We start from the raw sequence: 18,722 nt of genomic DNA on the forward strand, positions 1-18,722 counted from the left end.
AAAGAAGCAGAAACGTTTGGACATGATATCCCGCCTTTCTCTCCCCTTAAGGAGTCTTAAAGTGGCTCACAATCTCCTTTCCCTTCCTCCCCCACAACAAACACTCTGTAAGGCGAGTGAGGCTGAGAGACTTCAGAGAAGTGTGACTAGCCCAAGGTCACCCAATAGCTGCATGTGGAGGAGCTGGGAAGCAAACCCGATTCACCAGATTATGAGTCCACCGCTCTTAACCACTACACCACGATGGGTCAGGTAACAAACACCAAACATATCAACCTGTTGGTTTCCAACACAGCTAGTAAGCTGATTAGAATCGTAGAGTTGGAAGGGACCCCCAAGGGTAATCTGTTCCAACCCCTCAATGCAGGACTCTTTTGTGCAAACCAATAACCATGAGATAAAGAGTCTCATGTTCTACTGACTGAGCTGCCTCAGCTGTCAATATATGTTGGGTTCTCTTGTCTGTGTACAAACATGGGAATTACAGAGAAGTAACCCTGTTTTTGCTTCTGTAAACTAGTTGTGTTTTTAAAAGTTAATTGTGTAGTGGTTAAGAGCGGTGGACTCATAATCTGGTGAACCGGGTTCACTTCCCTGCTCCTCCACATGCAGCTGCTGGGTGACCTTGGGCTAGTCACACTTCTTTGAAGTCTCTCAGCCCCACTCACCTTACACAGTGTTTGTTGTAGGGGAGGAAGGGAAAGGAGAATGTTATCCGCTTTGAGACTCCTTCGGGTAGTGATAAAGCAGGATATCAAATCCAAACTCTTCTTCTTATTGTCACACAAATCTTATGGGCAAAATTCAGAAAATTGGATAACTGGAGACAGGATTTAAATGGTTGAATATGTGATCAGGATCAACTGACAGAAGACTATTTTATTATGTGCTGGTTTTAATGAACCAGTATGTTTAACACATTGGTTTTCGGGTTGGGAACCTCCAGCCACTGGGCCAAATTAGGCCTAATTTGATTCACAAGACTATTTCCTCAACCATGCCCATTTGTGACGTTGGGGACAGGGCAGGTGGAGAACACCAAACTGGAGCATTAACACCTACTCCCCATTGTTCCTTGACAAGCTGTTTGGAAATTCTGTTGTGCAGCTCATCCCTGTCCAAAACGGGGATTGATGTATGTGCTGAAATTGAATTTTTGTCAGGACAAAGTCTTTTAAATATTAGTACAGTTCCAGTTGTAGATACCTTGTGTTCAAATGGATGTTACTTCCAATTGTTTGGCTGAGACTTCCAAGGCAACTAGAACGAAGCTTCTAGTCAGAAATCAACCTAGTGATTGACAAATTTTATGCAGATAAAAATATTTTTGTCTAATTGTGCAAATATTCTGCTGCCAACAACATTTGAGTCCTGAAAATGCCTCAGTTAAGTATAAATAACATATGTTGTAGCTCTGTTTTCTCTGAGGTATATCTTGGCCATCTGCTATATCTGGAATTGGACTTGTGTTCTACATGCTGCAGAAATCTGTTCTCCCTAAATAACTTTAAGGAGTTGATAGCTAATAAGGTGGCCTAATTCAGAGTTATCAGATGTATTACTGTAGATTAGCTATATCATTGCAATATAAAACAACTTGCATACAAGCAATTTTAGATCCAGGTATAAAATAATCTAGCCAAGCACGATACAGTACTGTTCATGATCAAGGACCAAGTGTTCCTCTCCTTGGACACTTTATTTTAGGGATTTTTATAAATATTTGTTTTACATGAGCACTTAATACTGATTTCGGGATACATGAATAGCTAGGTTTTCCTGACACATGGACTTGAAGCAAGGAATATTCATTCCATGGTGTATAGAAAATAGTATATGTGTTCTTCTCAGTCATTCTGAATATTATGCCCAGGAGTTAACTGAGTGTTAACTTAAAGTGTGTTCACACATCCCTTCTTCAACCTTACACTGATACAGCACAGCACTTTGTTTAGCCTCTTTCCCCCACCTTTTATGGAATTGGAATGTCTACATTAGAATCTCTAAAAATTTCAGTCTCTATCTCTCTCACATACTGGTTTCATTTGGATGTCACAATAAACCATTGCTTATTGTGCTGTTCAGTGAAGGATGAGATATAAATAAAATAAAACAATTACCTTGGTGAATGGTTTTGACAGTCTGAATCTTGATGTATATCTAATCAGTATTTGATGTTTTTCCTTGTATTTTTATGTTAAAATTTTGAATGAGTGTAAGGCTACAACTCACTTATCTGGGATTAAATGCTGGTAGCTTGATTCTGGGTAAAAAAATATGTTTATGGAAAGGGGAAAGACTGGTTGCACAAGTAACCTTTCACTCATGCAATCATATGCCATGTGTGCATGTATAAAATGAGGGTTGTACACATGTTGTGGTTGTTACACTGGTAGCTAGTTACAGAGATTACATAGTTTAGGCATAAAATGAAAGCCAGATGCAAGATCCAATTGTTTCAGTTGAGTAAATGGTGCATGGTTTCAAGAACTAGAAATGTATGAGCCTGAAGATAAAAGCAAGCCACGTCTAAGAATAATGCATACACATACAAGTCTGCGTGCACACACACAAACAGCACATTCCTTTCAGACTTCAAGAAGTGACCTACATTTGGCTTGCTTCTGGCTATCTTGAACACCATCTGATTCTGTCAGTGTGTTTTCTTTAAATGGAAAATATCTAGAGAATCTTATCATCCTTTCAACTGAATCAGCCAGAATACCTGAATTACACTGCGTATTGAGCACGTTTGTGTACAGAATAGAATTTATTTGTTATATAGGTAAATGGTGTTGCAGTTTTTCTTTTGTTCATTTTTTGCTGTGATTGGTAGGCATCTGGCTAATTTAATTTGCAATCTTGTAAATTAATAGAGTGGCGACCTCTAAAACAGCCTTTTAAACAAGCCCACAAATGTTACCAACCTACACAGAAGAACTTTCATGTGAGCAAACAAATTCCTTCTAACCTACAGATGCTAGGCTGGTGCTTCCATGCACAGTTGCCCTGAATGATTTCCCCTCTCTTAATTTCATGTGCTATTCTCTTTCTCATGGACTCTTGACTCCAGTTAAGGGGAAGTAATAGTACGGCTCTATTCTTCCTTAATCAGACCACACCTGGAGTTCTGTGTCCAGTTCTGGGCACCACAATTTAAGAAAGATATTGACAAGCTGGAATGTGTGCAGGAGGTCAACCAAGATGATCAAGGGTCTGGAAACTAAGCTTGATGAAGAATGGTTGAGGGAATTTGGTATGTTTAGCTTGGAGAAGAGGAGACTGTTGTAGAGTTGGAAAGGCTCTTGAGGATCATCTAGTCCAACCCTCTGCAATGCAAGTCTCTCCACTAAAGCATCCATGGCAGATGGCCATTCAGCCTCTGCTTAAAAACCTCCAGTGAAGGAGAGTCCACAACCTTTTGAGGGAGTTTATTCCAATGTCAAACTGCTCTTACTGTCAAAATGTTCTTCCTGATATTTAGTAGGAATTTCCTTTTTTGTAATCTGAATCCACTGGTCTGGGACCTAAGCTCTGGAGCAGGAGAAAAGAAGCTTGTTCCCTCTTCCATGTGACAGTCCTTAAGATATTTGTAAATGGCCATCATATCTCCCCTCAGTCTTCTCTTTTCCAGGCTAAACATACCCAGCTCCTTCAAATAATCCTTGTAAGGCTTGGTTTTCAGACCATTTATCACCTTTATTGGCTTTTTGCAGTAGGGTAGCGCTGCAGAGAGCTTGCTGGGGAGACCATGCATTAAAAAGGGACCCAAAAATAACTTAAACAAGGTTTTAATTACAAAAACAAAAACTCCTTATACACTAAATACATCAACATCAAACCAGACCCAACCACCAACCCATCCCCCAGGGTAATGGGAGAGCTAGCTGCTGCTCCTTATATACTACACCCAAATGCTGACACAGCTTAATCAATACAACTCAGCAGCACCTGCTATGTTTCACAGCTGTAAAGCTGGGTCTCGTTAGTTTGTTATGGCCCTTGCTCTGGCCCCTTAAAGACATACACATCGGATGGAACAATGATGAACCTTTACATTTAAAGAAACCATTCAACAGGTTGCACATGTTTCAGCTTGTCAATATCCTTGAAGGATGGAGCAAGCTTGTTTTCTCCTGCTCTGGAGGGTAGGACCTGTACCAATGGCTTCAAGTTACAAGAAAGGGGAATCTGACTAAACATCAGGAAGAACTTTCTGACAGTAAGGGCTGTTCCTGCATTGCAGGACTTGGACTAGATGACCCTCAGGGTCCCTTCCGACTCTACAGCTTTATGATTCTAGAAGGTAAACAAGGATCCAGGTCAAACTGTCTGGCAAATACAGTTCTAGACACGTTCCTAGATTTCATTTGAAGTCTACTCTTCAAGTTCCTGTAAAGCCCACTTAAAGGTTTGGAAATTTCTTCTGGTAGGTTGAAGGGTAGGTGGGAACTGTTACTTCTTTAACGTTTTGCAGCTTACAGTACTCTCACCATGATCCATTGACTACACTGAATTGATGATGAGATGGATTCTGGATGGAAGTTGGTGTCAGTCTCCTTAGCAAATGTACACAGTCTCTTCTACCCTTTCATTATATAGCCTTTTCCGTATGCTGAAGATGCACTTCTTTACTTTGGCCTTTGACACTTAAGATTTACATTTTCAGGACCTGTTCTAGTTGTGATTCTAATTTGTTTGAAATGGTTCTTAATGTTGTATTTTACATTGACGTAATCCTCAATGGGTGGGGCTTTTTCTCATCAGGCTCCATTTCTTTGCATCTTCAAGTGGCTGGGGAAACCCAACCAGATGGGCCGGGTATTATTATTATTACTATTATTATTATTACTATTATTATTATTTGTAACTGGCTTTTAATCTATGATTTGTGACTTTCTTTTATGTTATTTCTGTCATTTTCTGCTAGTACTGCTACTTTGTTATATATTTAATTTATCTGTTTAAAATTATTTCTTTTACTGTTGTATACCACATCAATTACTAGAAGCATGTATTAGGCAAGTGAGCATTTATTACTTACAATTTTTGTGAACAGCAGGGGCAAATTTTGCCCCAGTTGTTTTGTTGCTGCATATCTACATTGTTGATATTGCTTTTTAAAATTTAAACCTTGATCCACATTTTTGACTCTTAAGAGGTACAGTGGTACATCGGGTTACAGACGCTTCAGGTTACAGACTCCACTAACCCAGAAATAGTACCTCAGGTTAAGAACTTTGCTTCAGGGTGAGAACAGAAATTGCGCTGCGGCGGCAGCAGGAGGCCCCTGAAGTGGTGCTTCAGGTTAAGAACAGTTTCAGGTTAAGAACGGACCTCCAGAACGAATTAAGTTCTTAACCCGAGGTACCACTGTATACTAATATGTTCAGATAATTGTTTTAAATTCTGTCTAAAACAATTGCATTATTAGTCTTTGGAAATGTTTTAAGAGCACAGTTAATATATGGCTTATTTCTTTATTGAAATCCTGAGATCCACCAGCTGGAGTTAGATGCAAAATAATGGCTAGAATTAGCAGAACATAAGAAACAAATGTTAGACAATATTTATTAATGTGTTAAGAATGGAGCCTTGCCAGAAGATGTTCACTTTTACAGGCATCACTTAAAAGCCAATAAATATTGCCAGATTCAATAGATCACTTTCCCAAGTAAAAAAATTCTCAGGTTGTGTATTCATTATTGCCAGTGTATCAAGTGTGAATGCTTGTATTATTAAGTCTTGCAGATACTGTATATCAATGGAAAGATAATGAGGAATGTAATGCAACAAGGTTTGTTCAATTATCTGTATTCTATCAAAAGCTATAGGCAAATAACCAGAAAAAGGAGTGTTGAGAGCCAATCAGGCGTCATCTTGTTTCGACAATACACCTCATAACACCACTTTTTTTGGAGTAATACTACAAAATTATATATCAATGGAAAGATAATCTAGTGAAGAATGTAATGCAATAATTTTTATGAAAGATTATTTATTACAACATAAATAAGGAGGACATTTGTCAGTGTGTTATATGATTGCTATCAAGTTGGTTGGGGTTTTTTGTGCTTTCATTTAGTGAGCTTGTAAAACGTAATAAAATTAAAGAAATGGTGGAAAGAGTTGACTGGTGACCCAGAAAGTGATGTAAAATAGTAATATTAAGTGAACAAACTACAGTTATGAAGAAAGTAGAAGAAAAATCAGTGGAAACTTAACCAAAGGTGGCATTTCTAAATTTTTGAAGAGGTATAAGGAGACTCAGTCACTACAAAATCAGACTGGTAAAGGCAGGAAAGGTGCACAACAAGAAGTGACGATAGAAGAATTGAGAAACTGTGCCTACGTGACAGAAGAAAATCATCTGGATGTATACAAGATGACATGGCACAATGTATTGTGAAGTTGAGTGCAAGGACTGTTCGTCTCAGACTGCAGGAATATGGTATAAATGCTAAAATTCCAAGGAAAAAGCTATTGTTATCTCTCAAACAAAGGTTGAAAAGATTAAACTGGGCTAAAACCCATGTTAACTGGACAGTGGAACAATGGGACAGTGTTATTTGGAGTGATGAGACCCAAATCTCCTTGCTTGGTAGTGATGGCATGTAATACGTGTGGGGGAGTATCAGAGAAGATTTACATTCTACTTGCCTTGCACCTACCATGAAACACCCAGTTAGTGTTATGATCTGGGGTTGTATGACAGCAAAAGGTGTGGGCAGAAATTGTGTCAATGGGAATATAAATGCCCAAAAATACATAGCCCAGACATTAACCCAGTCAAAATGGAGCTGACTAAAGAAGCTTGTTAGTCAGAAGCAACCTAGCAATAAAACCCAATTAATAGAGGCAATAATTCAATCTTAGTTTCCCATTATTACAGCTGCAGAACTAAAAAACTTGGTTCACTCCATGGGAAGGCTAAAGGTTACCCAACTAAGCATTAACTGACATGGTGAGAATTTTTGTATATCTCATTTTTTCTTTGCGTTCCACGTTTCTTCTTTATGAAAGTTGTTGTAATAAAAAAATCCTTCATAAAAATTATTGCATTACATTCTTTATTAAATTATCTTTCCATTGATATACAATTTTATGGTATTACTCCAAAAAAGGTGGGTTTATGAGCCATCATTGCCAAAACCAGATGACACCTGATTGGCTCTCTAAACACTAGTGTATGTAACTCTTGAAAGGGGTGTGTGCATATAGAGAAAGAGAATCATACCTCTGAAGAGACTGAAATCTTTGAACACTGCATTTTTACTTGAAAGTCTTAATGCTGCTGATTGAATAACCAAAAGCTGATGAAAAATTACATTGCCTCAAACTATCATTGTTGGGACCAAAGACAAAAAAACAAAACTTGTATTACTTCCAGTACCAGGGACCGTATTACTAGTTGCTGAGGAACAGGAGTGGTAATAAAATGCTGGAGTAAATAAATAGGCCTTATATTTCTTGCTTAAATATGCAAGAGTATGGCTCAGATTAGTCAAGTAATGTTAATAACACCTGAAAAAGGCAGGTGTGCACAAAATCAAGTTTCTTGAGGACCCCCCAATATCTATCTATCTAATACTGTATTAGTTCTGCTTCCCTTAATGGGAGGCTAGTGAGTGTGTGTGTGTGTGTGTGTGTGTGTGTCCAGTAGCACCTTAGAGACCAACTAAGTTTGTTTGGGAGGCTGATGTTTGAGATACTGAGTGAAAACATTGAATGTGGCTTTTTAAAAAAGCATAAAGTGGTTAATTAAAATTGACATCTTCCTAAAGTTCCTCGTGGATACAGTGGTACCTCAGGTTAAGAACTTTATTCGTTCTGGAGGTCTGTTCTTAACCTGAAACTGGTCTTAACCTGAAGCACCACTTTAGCTAATGGGGCCTCCTGCTGCCGCCGGAGCACAATTTCTGTTTTCATCCTGAAGCAAAGTTCTTAACCCAAGGTACTATTTCTGGGTTAGCGGAGTCTGTAACCTGAAGCGTATGTAACCCGAGGTACCACTGCATTTCTATTAATACTCTCTTTAAAACAGAGAAAAACTATCTATCTTTGTGACTCTTAACACAATATTTCAGATGAACAAGATAGAACAAATCTGTGCACTGAGTTGGGACTGTAAATTATCAGGACCATGGGCGTAGCCAGGGTTTTTGTTGGGGGAAGGCCTTGGGGGGGGGGGCAGAACCTCAGTTTGCTATGTATTATTATTTATTTTCATTGATGGGGGAGCTGCCTCTCCCAGCTCCCCCTTGGGTATGCCTATGATCAGGGCCATCCAGAAACTGGTACCCCTTTCCTGCAAGACTGTTAGTAAACGATCTAGTTACAGGCAAGTAGTCGAAACAAAATTAAGGTGCTACTGGAAGGAATTTCTTTATTTTGTTAGTAAAGGAGTATAATTCAGCAGCAATCAAAGGCTTCAGACCTGAGCACACTTAACTAGGGAATAAGTACTACTAAATTCAGAATTTATGAGTAAATATATTTAGGATTGTTTTATGTAACACTTTTATTTAAGCTAGTTTCAGAAACATTCTGAAGAAATTGGAGTTTTATTTGCTGTGGTAGTTCAGTAGTTTTATTATTAAGATTAAAAGCAGATTGCTAGCTTTTTGGTTTCACAAAACCTGGTTTTGTTTGACTGGTATGGAACTGACGAAACAAACCCTGCCCTTACAAAATAATTTAAAAAATAAAGTCTAGTAGCACCTTAGAGACCAGCTAAGTTTGTTCTAGGTATGAGCTTTGTAATTCCTGCCCTTACAGTAAGTAATTCCTGCCCTCAGTCTCTTGGGCTACTTTATGTTCCGGTATTTGCAAGCTAACTCATTCCGCAGAGAAGCTGTGTTCCACTCCGGAATTTGCCTTTTCTCCCCGTTTCTTGAGACCAAGCTCTTTAGGATATCTGCTGCTTTCTGATACTGGGAGACTGTAGTACAGTATGCTGATTGCAGCCGAGGAACGTGTTTGTCTAGGAGTCGGATTACGCGGAGGCATCCTGCGATTGGTGGCAACGGGGAATTATTATTATTTTCAGCATCGTTCTTCCTTTTGGGCGACAGTAGATTGCAAGGATAATACAGGGCCGGCGCTTCATTTAGTATATTAAGAGGACGAGATATAATCGGATTTGCTCTGCAAAAAGGACACAATATGCGGACGGGCAATCTTCTGTAAACAATAAAACCGAGGAGGGCGGCTGCTGCTCCTCCCCTCGCTAATCCTCTCCGGCGCTGCTTCCAGAGATCTGCGGGAGGAGAGCTCGCTCTGCTCCCTCCCGACCGCCCCGGCTTGGATTTGGGGTGGTGATGGTGGGCGCGCGTGGCCGGGAGGCAGGAGAGAAAGGGAGGCTCCGTGGGGCGGCTGTTTCATAGGCAGGCTCTGCTGTCGACATGGAGCGATGCGCTTACCTCCCCAGGCAGCCGAGCCGGAGGAGGGAAGGGCAGCCGGAGCTGCCGTGCCTCCCGAAGTGACTGCAGGCGGAGGAGATCGCCGCCGGAGGAGAGGCAGGGACAAAGGACCTGGCCTCGGTTAGTCCCCCGCGGCGGGACTGGAGATGTACCTCCTGGACAGCAGCGACCCGACCTCCGCCCCTTCCTCCCCCGGCGCCGCGGAGCGGGGGACCCCCCAGCGGAAAACGGTCTACCGCATCTCGGTGACCCTGGTGAAGAAGGAGCCTCTCGGCTCGGCCGCCGTGCCCCGCGATGGCTTCCTCCCGGAGCAGCAGCAGCAGGAGAGCGCCGGGGCTGCCGCCGGGCACGCTTTCCGCAGCTCGCGGGCCCTCAGCACCGGGCAGCTGGAGCTGGGCCGCCTGAAGGTGACCAGGCGAGCCGGGCTGGGCTTCAGGTGGCCGCCGGCAGAGGCGCGCGGGAAGAAGGACGCGGCGCCCGAGGGGGGTGGCCGGCGTCCCCTGCGGGGCTCGCAGCAGCAGGAGGAGGAGGAGGCCGGCCCCGCGGGGATCCCGAGACACTCGCCCGCCGAGGAAGCGGCCCCCGGCGGCCTGGGCCCCACGCGGCCGGCGGCGGCTCCTCCGCTGCGCCGGAGCTGCAGTTTCCGGCACTGGAGCGGCGGGGAGGCGCTGCGGCTGCGCGCCTTGGCGCGGACCAAGCGCCACAGCAGCTCCGGCTGCCTCTCTCTGCCTGCCGGCGGCGCGGGAAGGTCGCTAAGCGCCGGCAGGCGCCCCCCGCGGGCGGGGGCCGAGGCGGGCGGGGGCCCGAAGAGCCCGGCCGGCGAGCTGCAGATGCTTTCGGAGCGGCTGGGGGCCTGGGAGAGTTCGGCCGGGAGCGTCGCCTCTTCGCCGGAGCGCCGCCTGCTGCGCTTCTTCAGCGGGGTCTTCTCGCCCTTCGGGAGCCCCCTGGGCAGGTCTCCCCGGGCCCGGGCGGGCAGCAGCAGCAGCCTCCAGAGAAGCGCCGGCGCCCGCGCGCAGTCCAGCACCGAGAGCCTCGCGGAGCCCCTGAGCAGAGGTGCCTCCTGGGTTGGGCGGGGACGGGGGCTTGGCGAAGGGGGCGGGCAGCACTCGGGCGAAATGCGCGCCTTGGGTTTGGCGAACCCGAAAGGGATGCCCTTTCTCGCCTGGGTATTCCTGCGCCCTTCCATAAATCTGCACTAGTCGTTGAGCTTGGCTCCTCTGTGTTGGGTCTTTCTATTGGAGAGCAGGAGGAGAGCCTATGGGTTTCTTATATAGGTTACTAGGTCAGTGAATCTTCACAGTAGCATGCACACCCTTTGTCTTTGTCAAGTAATGCTTTTCTTTTCTTTTCTCTCCCCCACCCTCACACATTTTTTGGTAGAATCCTGCTCTCCTTGTTGTTAATGTTGCTGTTGTTGATGGTGGTGGTGGTAGTTCAGTAGGACACTCCTAAAGGGCGCTGTAGGTTCTTTTAACTTGTTGGAATAATGTTAATTTTTATGCCAGTGTGAGGAATGTTAAGTGTGTATGCGCAAACAGTGCAAGGTGCTTTAAAAGCCTATTTTAGACCTTGTATAAATTGTATTGGGATGAACACTTGTTCTCAAAGGCAAGTAGGGTCCTAGTAACACAATGCAATATTGGGACAAAATGGAACTGGTTGCAGGTGATATGCTGAATTAGTGACATTCATAAAACTGCTGATTTCTTCTGAATGGCTCAGTGAATGTTTGTGAAGTATACAGAGAACACTGGTTGGTACCCTCTTCTGCATCCCATTACGCTAGAAGCTACAGCAAAGCTCCTTTTGCTCATCAAATATTTAAGCCGGCAAAGATGAAGGTGGCAATCTTTGTTGAGAGTAGTGACCTATTGCAGTGCAGGTGCATAGCCCTAGACATAGGAAGAAAAAACTGGAGGCATTGTATGTAGTACATGTGATACAGTATTGATGTTTCATCTAGATAAACAGACATAGGCCTGGTTTATAAGTTCCACTGTGTTCCATCAGTGTGGCTTATTTCCTGGAAAAGGAGTATAGATTTGCACTTTAGAATCTCCAGATTGGAATGAACTAGGCTCTGTTTTTTAGATGAAATGTAATAAAGGGAGTAGCTCTGTCAGTAAATATAATGAAACAGAGGAAAGGGCTATGGAATTAAACATCTCTTTAAAATGTGAGCAGGGTTGGGGGATGTGAAAGCAGCAACTCAGTGGGAAATCATTAACATGTTATTAATTATTCCCTGCGTTTTAACTTAAATTTACTCCAGTATGATTATTTCATTCATTGCTTTTATTTATGTAATGTGCATCATGCTTTCCCTTCAAAAAATGGACAGTGGCATTTCTGTTCACTAATTATGCCAAGTAGATTAAAAAGTGACTTTCCCAATAAATGGGGGAGTTAGAAGAATTAGAACTTGAATAGGAGAGACTTGAGTACAAATTCAAGGGGTTGTATCCAACAAAGCGATACCATGTGCACAAGGACTGCTACTTATGCAGTGGAACTTTCCTTTATATGTGTCCCCCTGTGTACCCCCCCCCCAAATGGTTTTCTTCTTGGATGGCAGTTGGCTGGCAGTGGGACAAGGGATGAACAGAGCGAGCTCATGGGAAGTGGTCCTTTTAATTATTGGCAGCACAGTTAAGAGAGAGCCTTGCATCTTCACTGGGGAGGTAAAGGAGGCAAAGAAGACATGTTTAACTGAAATCCCATCCTGCAAATTTGAATATGGGCTATTGAGTAGCTTTGTCAAGGGATGTTTGATTGACTGTCACATAGGCCATGTGGGAAGACTCTAGAGAGGGGCGGAGTTCTGATTTGGTCCAAAAGGTTGGCTTCCCAAAGCTGTGGCCTGGTAGAGGATGCTGGTGTACAATCAGCAGTCTTAAAGTGCACTTGTGATTGCAGTTTGGAAGGGAAGGCATCCTGAATCATAACAATCATAATGTTATTATTTACATGCCACCCAGCTGACTGGGTTGCTCCAGCCATTCTGGGCAGCTCCCAACAAAATTTTAAAAGCACAATAAAACCTCAACATCAGAAACTGTACAGGGCTGCCTTCAGATGTTTTCTAAAAGTCATATAGTTGCTTATCTGTTTAACATCTGATGGGAGGGCATTTCACAGGGTGGGCACCACTACCAGACAGAGTGCATCCAGTTCTCAGCCATCGTACCAGATTGAGCTGGTTGACAGCTGCCCCGGACACAGAAATATCCTGCACTTCCATGGACACCTGTGAGTCTAAAATGATCCCATGGCTGCACACCTGCTTCTTTAGTTACCTGGTTGAGGACTAGGGAGCCCCCCCCCCCGCAACCTGCCTGTCCCCCAGAAACTGTACTTGTCAGGATTCAACCTCAACCCATTTTCATGTCTGACATATATATATGTATATATTTTGCTGGAAACCGCCCAGAGTGTCTGGGGAAGCCCAGCCAGATGAGGGGGGTATAAACAATAAAATAATTACTATTTTAATTATAATTATTATAACTGCCACCCCACTGAAGAAATGGAGGAGCCTCCAGACACTCACAGAGGACGTTCACTGCCTTCACTGCTTCCAATTTAAACAAGAGGTAGAACTGGATATCATCTGCATAATGTTGAACACCCAGTCCAAACCCCTGGTGATCTCCCCCAGCGACTTCATGTAGATGATGCAAAGCATGGGGGAGAGGATGGAGACCTGAGGCACCCCATAAGTGAGTGCCGAGGGGTCTGAACACTCACCCCCCAACACCACTTTTTGGCGATGGCCCAGGAGGAAGGAGCAGAACCACTGTATAACTGATTGATGTTATCAGAAGCCACTGAGAGATCCAGCAGAACTAGGAAACAGCTTTCACCTCTGTTCCTAGCTCGCCAGATCATCAACCAGTGTGATCAAGAAGGTTTCAGTCCCATGATGAAGCCTGAATCCTGATTGGAAGGGATTCAAATGGTCCACATCCTCCAGATTTGCTTGTAGTTGTTCAGTGACCAGTTTCTTCTTTGGGACTTTGAAGTGTGCAATCACCTGATGTTATTATGATGACAGGTGGGGAGGGCTAAGAACATAAGAGCCTCCTGGATCAGGTCAGTGGCCCACCTGTCACACCCTCTTCTCACAGTGGCCAGCCAGATGCATAGGAGAAGCTGGCAAGCAGGACCTGAGCCCAAGAGCCCTCTCCCTTTTTTGTGGCTTCCAGCAGTTGGTATTCAGAAGTGTAACTCTAACCATGGAGGCAGAACACAACCATCTTGGCTAGTAGTCATTGTTGGTTTTCTCCTCCATGAATTTGTCCAGTCCTCTTAAAACCATCCAGGTTTGTGGCCATCATTGCCTCCTGCAGTTTGGTCTGCAAGGCTAGGTCCCGCTAAGATACTAACTCATGGAGCCAAAAGGTCCCCACCCTGCTTTAGAAGCAATACTTCTTGATCTTTGCCATCCACGTTATACTAGGACTAGCTTCTGTTTGCCATTTTTCACGCGAGATGACTGATGGAATGGAACAAAACAAAAGAGAGAATTCCTGTAAACCATGGCCATGCCTCCTGTTGTTTACTCCTTGGTTTTTAGATTGGTCAGGAAGACCAAACTTCTTCTCCCTTGTCAACAGTTCGTGTTGCTTTTTAGTCTGCCTTGAGTAAACATTTGTACCTTTTCAACCTTTCACATCACAACTTTATTTATCCTCTGCTTAATATATTTATTGAGTACATTTTACTCAAAGCATTGCCATAACCAACTGTCACATTCACAGTTGATGGGGAATGAGTGGATAATCTTGAATACTAATTACACATCTGTCACTCTGCTGAGAAGTAATTAGGCAATTCTACTTAGCAGATCAAATCCTTTAACTCTGGTAGCATTTTGAAAAACTATACCCCTCATTCACTCTTCAGTTTCATATTGGATATGAAATCTAACACAACACTCATTCTTAAAGAGAGGATTCTATTTCATGTTAAATAATTCTCCTTTTTGAGCCCCATTCTTTAACCACCTTGCGATATTGTGAGAAGGAACTATTAGGAGTGTCAGTGCCCTCTCCACTTGGGAGTTCAAGAGATTGCACTATGAAGTCCAAAGGGACATCAGCCTAATGCAGTTCCAGCTAGACTTAAATACATTAATACCTTATATCTCCATATCATACTGCATTAAATGTTCCTGTTAATAACATGTTATAGTTGCTTAAAACAGTTGCCTTGTATCTGAAGAAGTGTGCATGCACATGAAAACTCATACCAAGAACAAACTTAGTTGGTCTCTAAGGTGTTACTGGACACTCTCTCTCTCTCTCTCTATATATGTGTGTGTGTGTGTATGTATGTGTATATATATATATATATATATGCCTTTCACTGTTAGACCATGATGTAGAACTTGTAATGTGTATACAGTGGTACCTCGGGTTACATACGCTTCAGGTTACAGACTCCGCTAACCCAGAAATAGTACCTTGGGTTAAGAACTTTGCTTCAGGATGAGAACAGAAATCGTGCTGCGGCAGCGCAGCGGCAGCAGGAGGCCCCATTAGCTAAAGTGGTCTTCAGGTTAAGAACAGTTTCAGGTTAAGAATGGACCTCCGGAATGAATTACGTTCTTAACCCGAGGTACCACTGTACCTAGATACTGTAGCTACAAAGATCAGAGTTAAAATGACTTCATTTCATGAACAATGGTCCTTTTGCATGCTTTTGTGGTGGTTTTAAGGTATGTATCAGTTGGACATATTAATACAGTATTTGGATACATTATGAAGCTGTTAAGAAACTGTCTAGTTTAATTCTACCAGATTTTGCAGAAGTAGTGTTTTTTTAATCAAGGTTGTTGCTGGACCATACCAAAGTTATGCAAGAGAAGGCATTCAGGAGGCAGTTAACACTTAATTCTTCACTGATGTAAATTACATTCAAGACATGGATGCTATAGAATAAAGGATTGTATCAAAATTAGAACTTTTAGGTCATGATGCGATTAAAATGGAAATATTTGAAAGTGGATTGTTTTAGTGTATTTACTTTTTGTAAGCTATCTTGGGAGAGCTTGATTCTGAAAGTTGGCATACGCATTTCTTAAATAAGTATACATAAATCCTTACTGAGAGTTCTTTGCAAATGATACTGATTGTGAGTGTACTACTACTACTACTACTACTACTACTACTAAAAGGTACCCCTGACCATTAGGTCCAGTCGCAGATGACTCTGGGGTTGCGGTGCTCATCTTGCTCTATAGGCTGAGGGAGCTGGCGTTTGTCTGCAGACAGCTTCCGGGTCATGTAGCCAGCAGGACTAAGCCGCTTCTGGCGAACCAGAGCAGTGCATGGAAATGCCGTTTACCTTCCCGCTGGAGCGGTTCCTATTTATCTACTTGCACTTTGATGTGCTTTTGAACTGCTAGGTGGGCAGAAGCAGGGACCGAGCAATTTATATACTGTTATTCATAAAAACCCACCAAAATGGTTTACAACATAATAAAAACCATGTAAAAAATAAATATGCTGTCCTGAGCAAAATATTCTGAGGTAGGTTAGAATGAGTGAATGACTGACCCACAGTCACTTAATGGGTTTCACAACTGAATGAGGATTCAGATTCCCTGGTTCTAGTCAGATGCTACCCGCTAGACAGGGGCCTTTGCCACAAACTGTTTGGTGGAGATGCCTGCAAGAAATAGTGATTTCAATTTTTTTTTGGGGGGGAATGCAAAAAAGACTTGGAAGGGGGTAAAACAGGGAAAGAAGGAAAAACCATGTCCTCCCTTAAATTTTCTGTTCCCCGCCCTGAGCCTTCCCATCTCTAGGTAAGTGGCAGTGACATGTGGCATTGGGAAGACAGGAGAGCAATGCAGGCCTGCCAGATGCTACTTTCTTCAAGGACAGCAGGGGGTCAGTGAATGCACTTGCCTGACTTCTGCAGAGCTAGGAACAAACTGCCTGCCCTTGTAAAGTTGGGGAGAGGAGCCAGGAATAATATGCAGATCAGATGTGGATCACTTCAGAATCATTACTCTTACTAGATTCCATGATGCTGTGATCTGAGGACTATTTACTTCTTCCTTATTTTTTCAGATAATAGCTGTCTGGAAGCAATTGCATCATTGTATTTTGTAGTTAGCAGCCATATATGCCACTACTAGAATCCTATTTGTTTGTTTCTATACTTTCTTATCAGGAGTTTTCTATTTAAAGCCATATATAACTTTTTCCTCTCTTCAGCGCACGCTTTTATGTTAAATACTGTCATGTGTTGATGGAAGTGGGTTAAAAATATTAGAAGGTTTCAGGTCAGAGGCAAAGAAGATGCCAGATGTACTGAAATAGCCAGATGATTAAGAACTAAACTAGTATTAAGGTCATGGTCTGAATTAAATAGGGGAGAGATTAATGCTTGCAATAATTCAACTGTATGCCAGATGGTGGCCTTAGTAATTTTAGTGATGGCACAAAAATATTTTGTTAGCATTTACAACTTTTTATTTAGGTATTTTGGCCACCATTTACAAGTTGATCTGAGACAGAAAACATCTAAGGGCTATAACATGCATTATGTAAATTAAAACACACACCACTATCTGGTGGAACGCTCTGTCACAAGAGACTAGGGCCCTGCGGGACTTGACATCTTTCTGCAGGGCCTGCAAGACAGAGCTGTTCCACTAGGCCTTTGGCCAGGGCACAGCCTGACCCCCTCCTTTGGCAATCCTCACAGAACTCTAGCCCAATGGTTGCCATTAATCTGATTTGAATTGATTTTATAATGAAATGATTTTAGAATGTTGTATCATTTTACTGTTAGCAGCTCTGAGCCCGGCTTCGGCTAGGGAGGGCAGGATATAAATAAAATTATATTATTATTATTGTTATTATTATTATTTAAGGCTTATTAACTTTAATTTAAGCATGGATACATTTATACACATGCAAAGTTCTTAGGGGAGAGTAATTTGAAAAAGTTAAGTTTGAAAGATTCACAGTTGCAATTGACTGTTGTATTCATTTTTTATATTAATTTTACCAAACTATCCCCTTTTGGTAATACAGTTGTACATCAGCTCCCGAACACCATGGGAGTCGAACATTTCGGCTCCCGAACAATTGAAAACCAGGAGTGTTCCAGTTTTTGAACATTCTTTTGTAAGTCTACTGCAGCTTCTGATTGGCTGCAGGAAGCTGCAGCCAATCAGAAGCCGCACTTTGGAAGTCAAATGGACTTCCAGAACAGATTCTGTTTGACTTCCAAGGTACAACTGTAGAAGATTTTCCAGCTCACATCACTGGTAGGGAGGCAGATTGCTAAGGTTTCCAAGCCCATGCAAGGTTAAACTAGTTCATTAAACATGTGTTCCAGAAGCCAGTGTCTAGAAGGTCAAGGCAAGTGATGCTCAAACTTCTTAACTTCTCTCGGTAATCTGTGCTTCTTGAATGGATGTTGGGAGTCTTGAAGGGTATCTCAGGATATGTATATCTTAAAAACCTTAGCGTAAAGCACTTAAGACACTTTTCTGTTGAAGATCTATGCTTCAACATGTAGATCTTTTGCATAATTCAACCTTGTTCTTGATGCTTTGACTTTGGGCTGCCCAAAAACTTGAACATGGGCCCTTGGGCTCTTTTGGGAGGTGGGGCAGGAAATAGTAGTGTTAGTGGTAGTGCTTGTAGTAGTAGTTAGATACAGTGGTACCTCGGTTTACAAACTTAATTCGTTCCGGAGGTCCATTCTTAAACTGAGGCGCGCTTTCCCTAATGAGGCCTCCCGCCACCGGTGCCCTTCCACCGTTCAGGTTCCGTTCATAGACCAAGGTAAAGTTTGCTAACCGGAACACTACTTCTGGTTTTGTGGAGTTCATATACCAAATAGTTCATAAACAGGGCTGTTCTTAAACCGAGGTTCCACTGTACTTGGTAATATTTTTCAACCCAAATCTTCCTAACCACATGCCTTTACTTTACAAAAAAACCACAAAAAATCAAAATGGAACAGATGCTGTCCCCATTGGGTGGCAAAATAGTTGCACATAGAATTGTTTTTAAAAAGAAGAAAAAAGTTATGAAACAGAAGTGTACATTCTTAATGTATATGTGAAATATGGAAATGTGAAAACAAGACAGACATTTCTATTTAATTGAATAGCCATGCACTTACTATTTTAAGGAAGCAAATTGTGTCTTAAAAACCATGATTTCATATTTTTTTAAAAAATTGGGTGTTAACATGAAAGGAATAGTTTATGTGTCTAGAGACCTATATCTATATGCATGTTAGGGCATGAGTTTGACTAAACTGCGAGAG

General features: G+C 42.5%; 1 protein-coding gene across 5 annotated transcripts in view; it reads left to right on the plus strand.

Annotated features, from left to right (window-relative positions):
- AGAP1 (ArfGAP with GTPase domain, ankyrin repeat and PH domain 1) overlaps positions 1–18,722 on the plus strand; it is a 323,467-nt gene that overhangs the window by 13,043 nt on the left and 291,702 nt on the right. The window contains exon 1 of one of the 5 annotated variants that reach the window (XM_083472460.1): positions 8,522–10,475. The exons of the other annotated variants lie outside the window; for them this stretch is intronic. Within the exon in view, the coding sequence (XP_083328586.1) occupies positions 9,569–10,475 (907 nt within the window). The 5' untranslated portion in view covers positions 8,522–9,568. Of the gene's footprint in view, positions 1–8,521; positions 10,476–18,722 lie in introns of those variants that run through there. 5 annotated transcript variants of the gene reach the window in all.

This window comes from Podarcis liolepis (genome assembly GCF_965112155.1).
Source record: "Podarcis liolepis genome assembly, chromosome: 1".
NCBI classification, from domain to species: domain Eukaryota; kingdom Metazoa; phylum Chordata; class Lepidosauria; order Squamata; family Lacertidae; genus Podarcis; species Podarcis liolepis.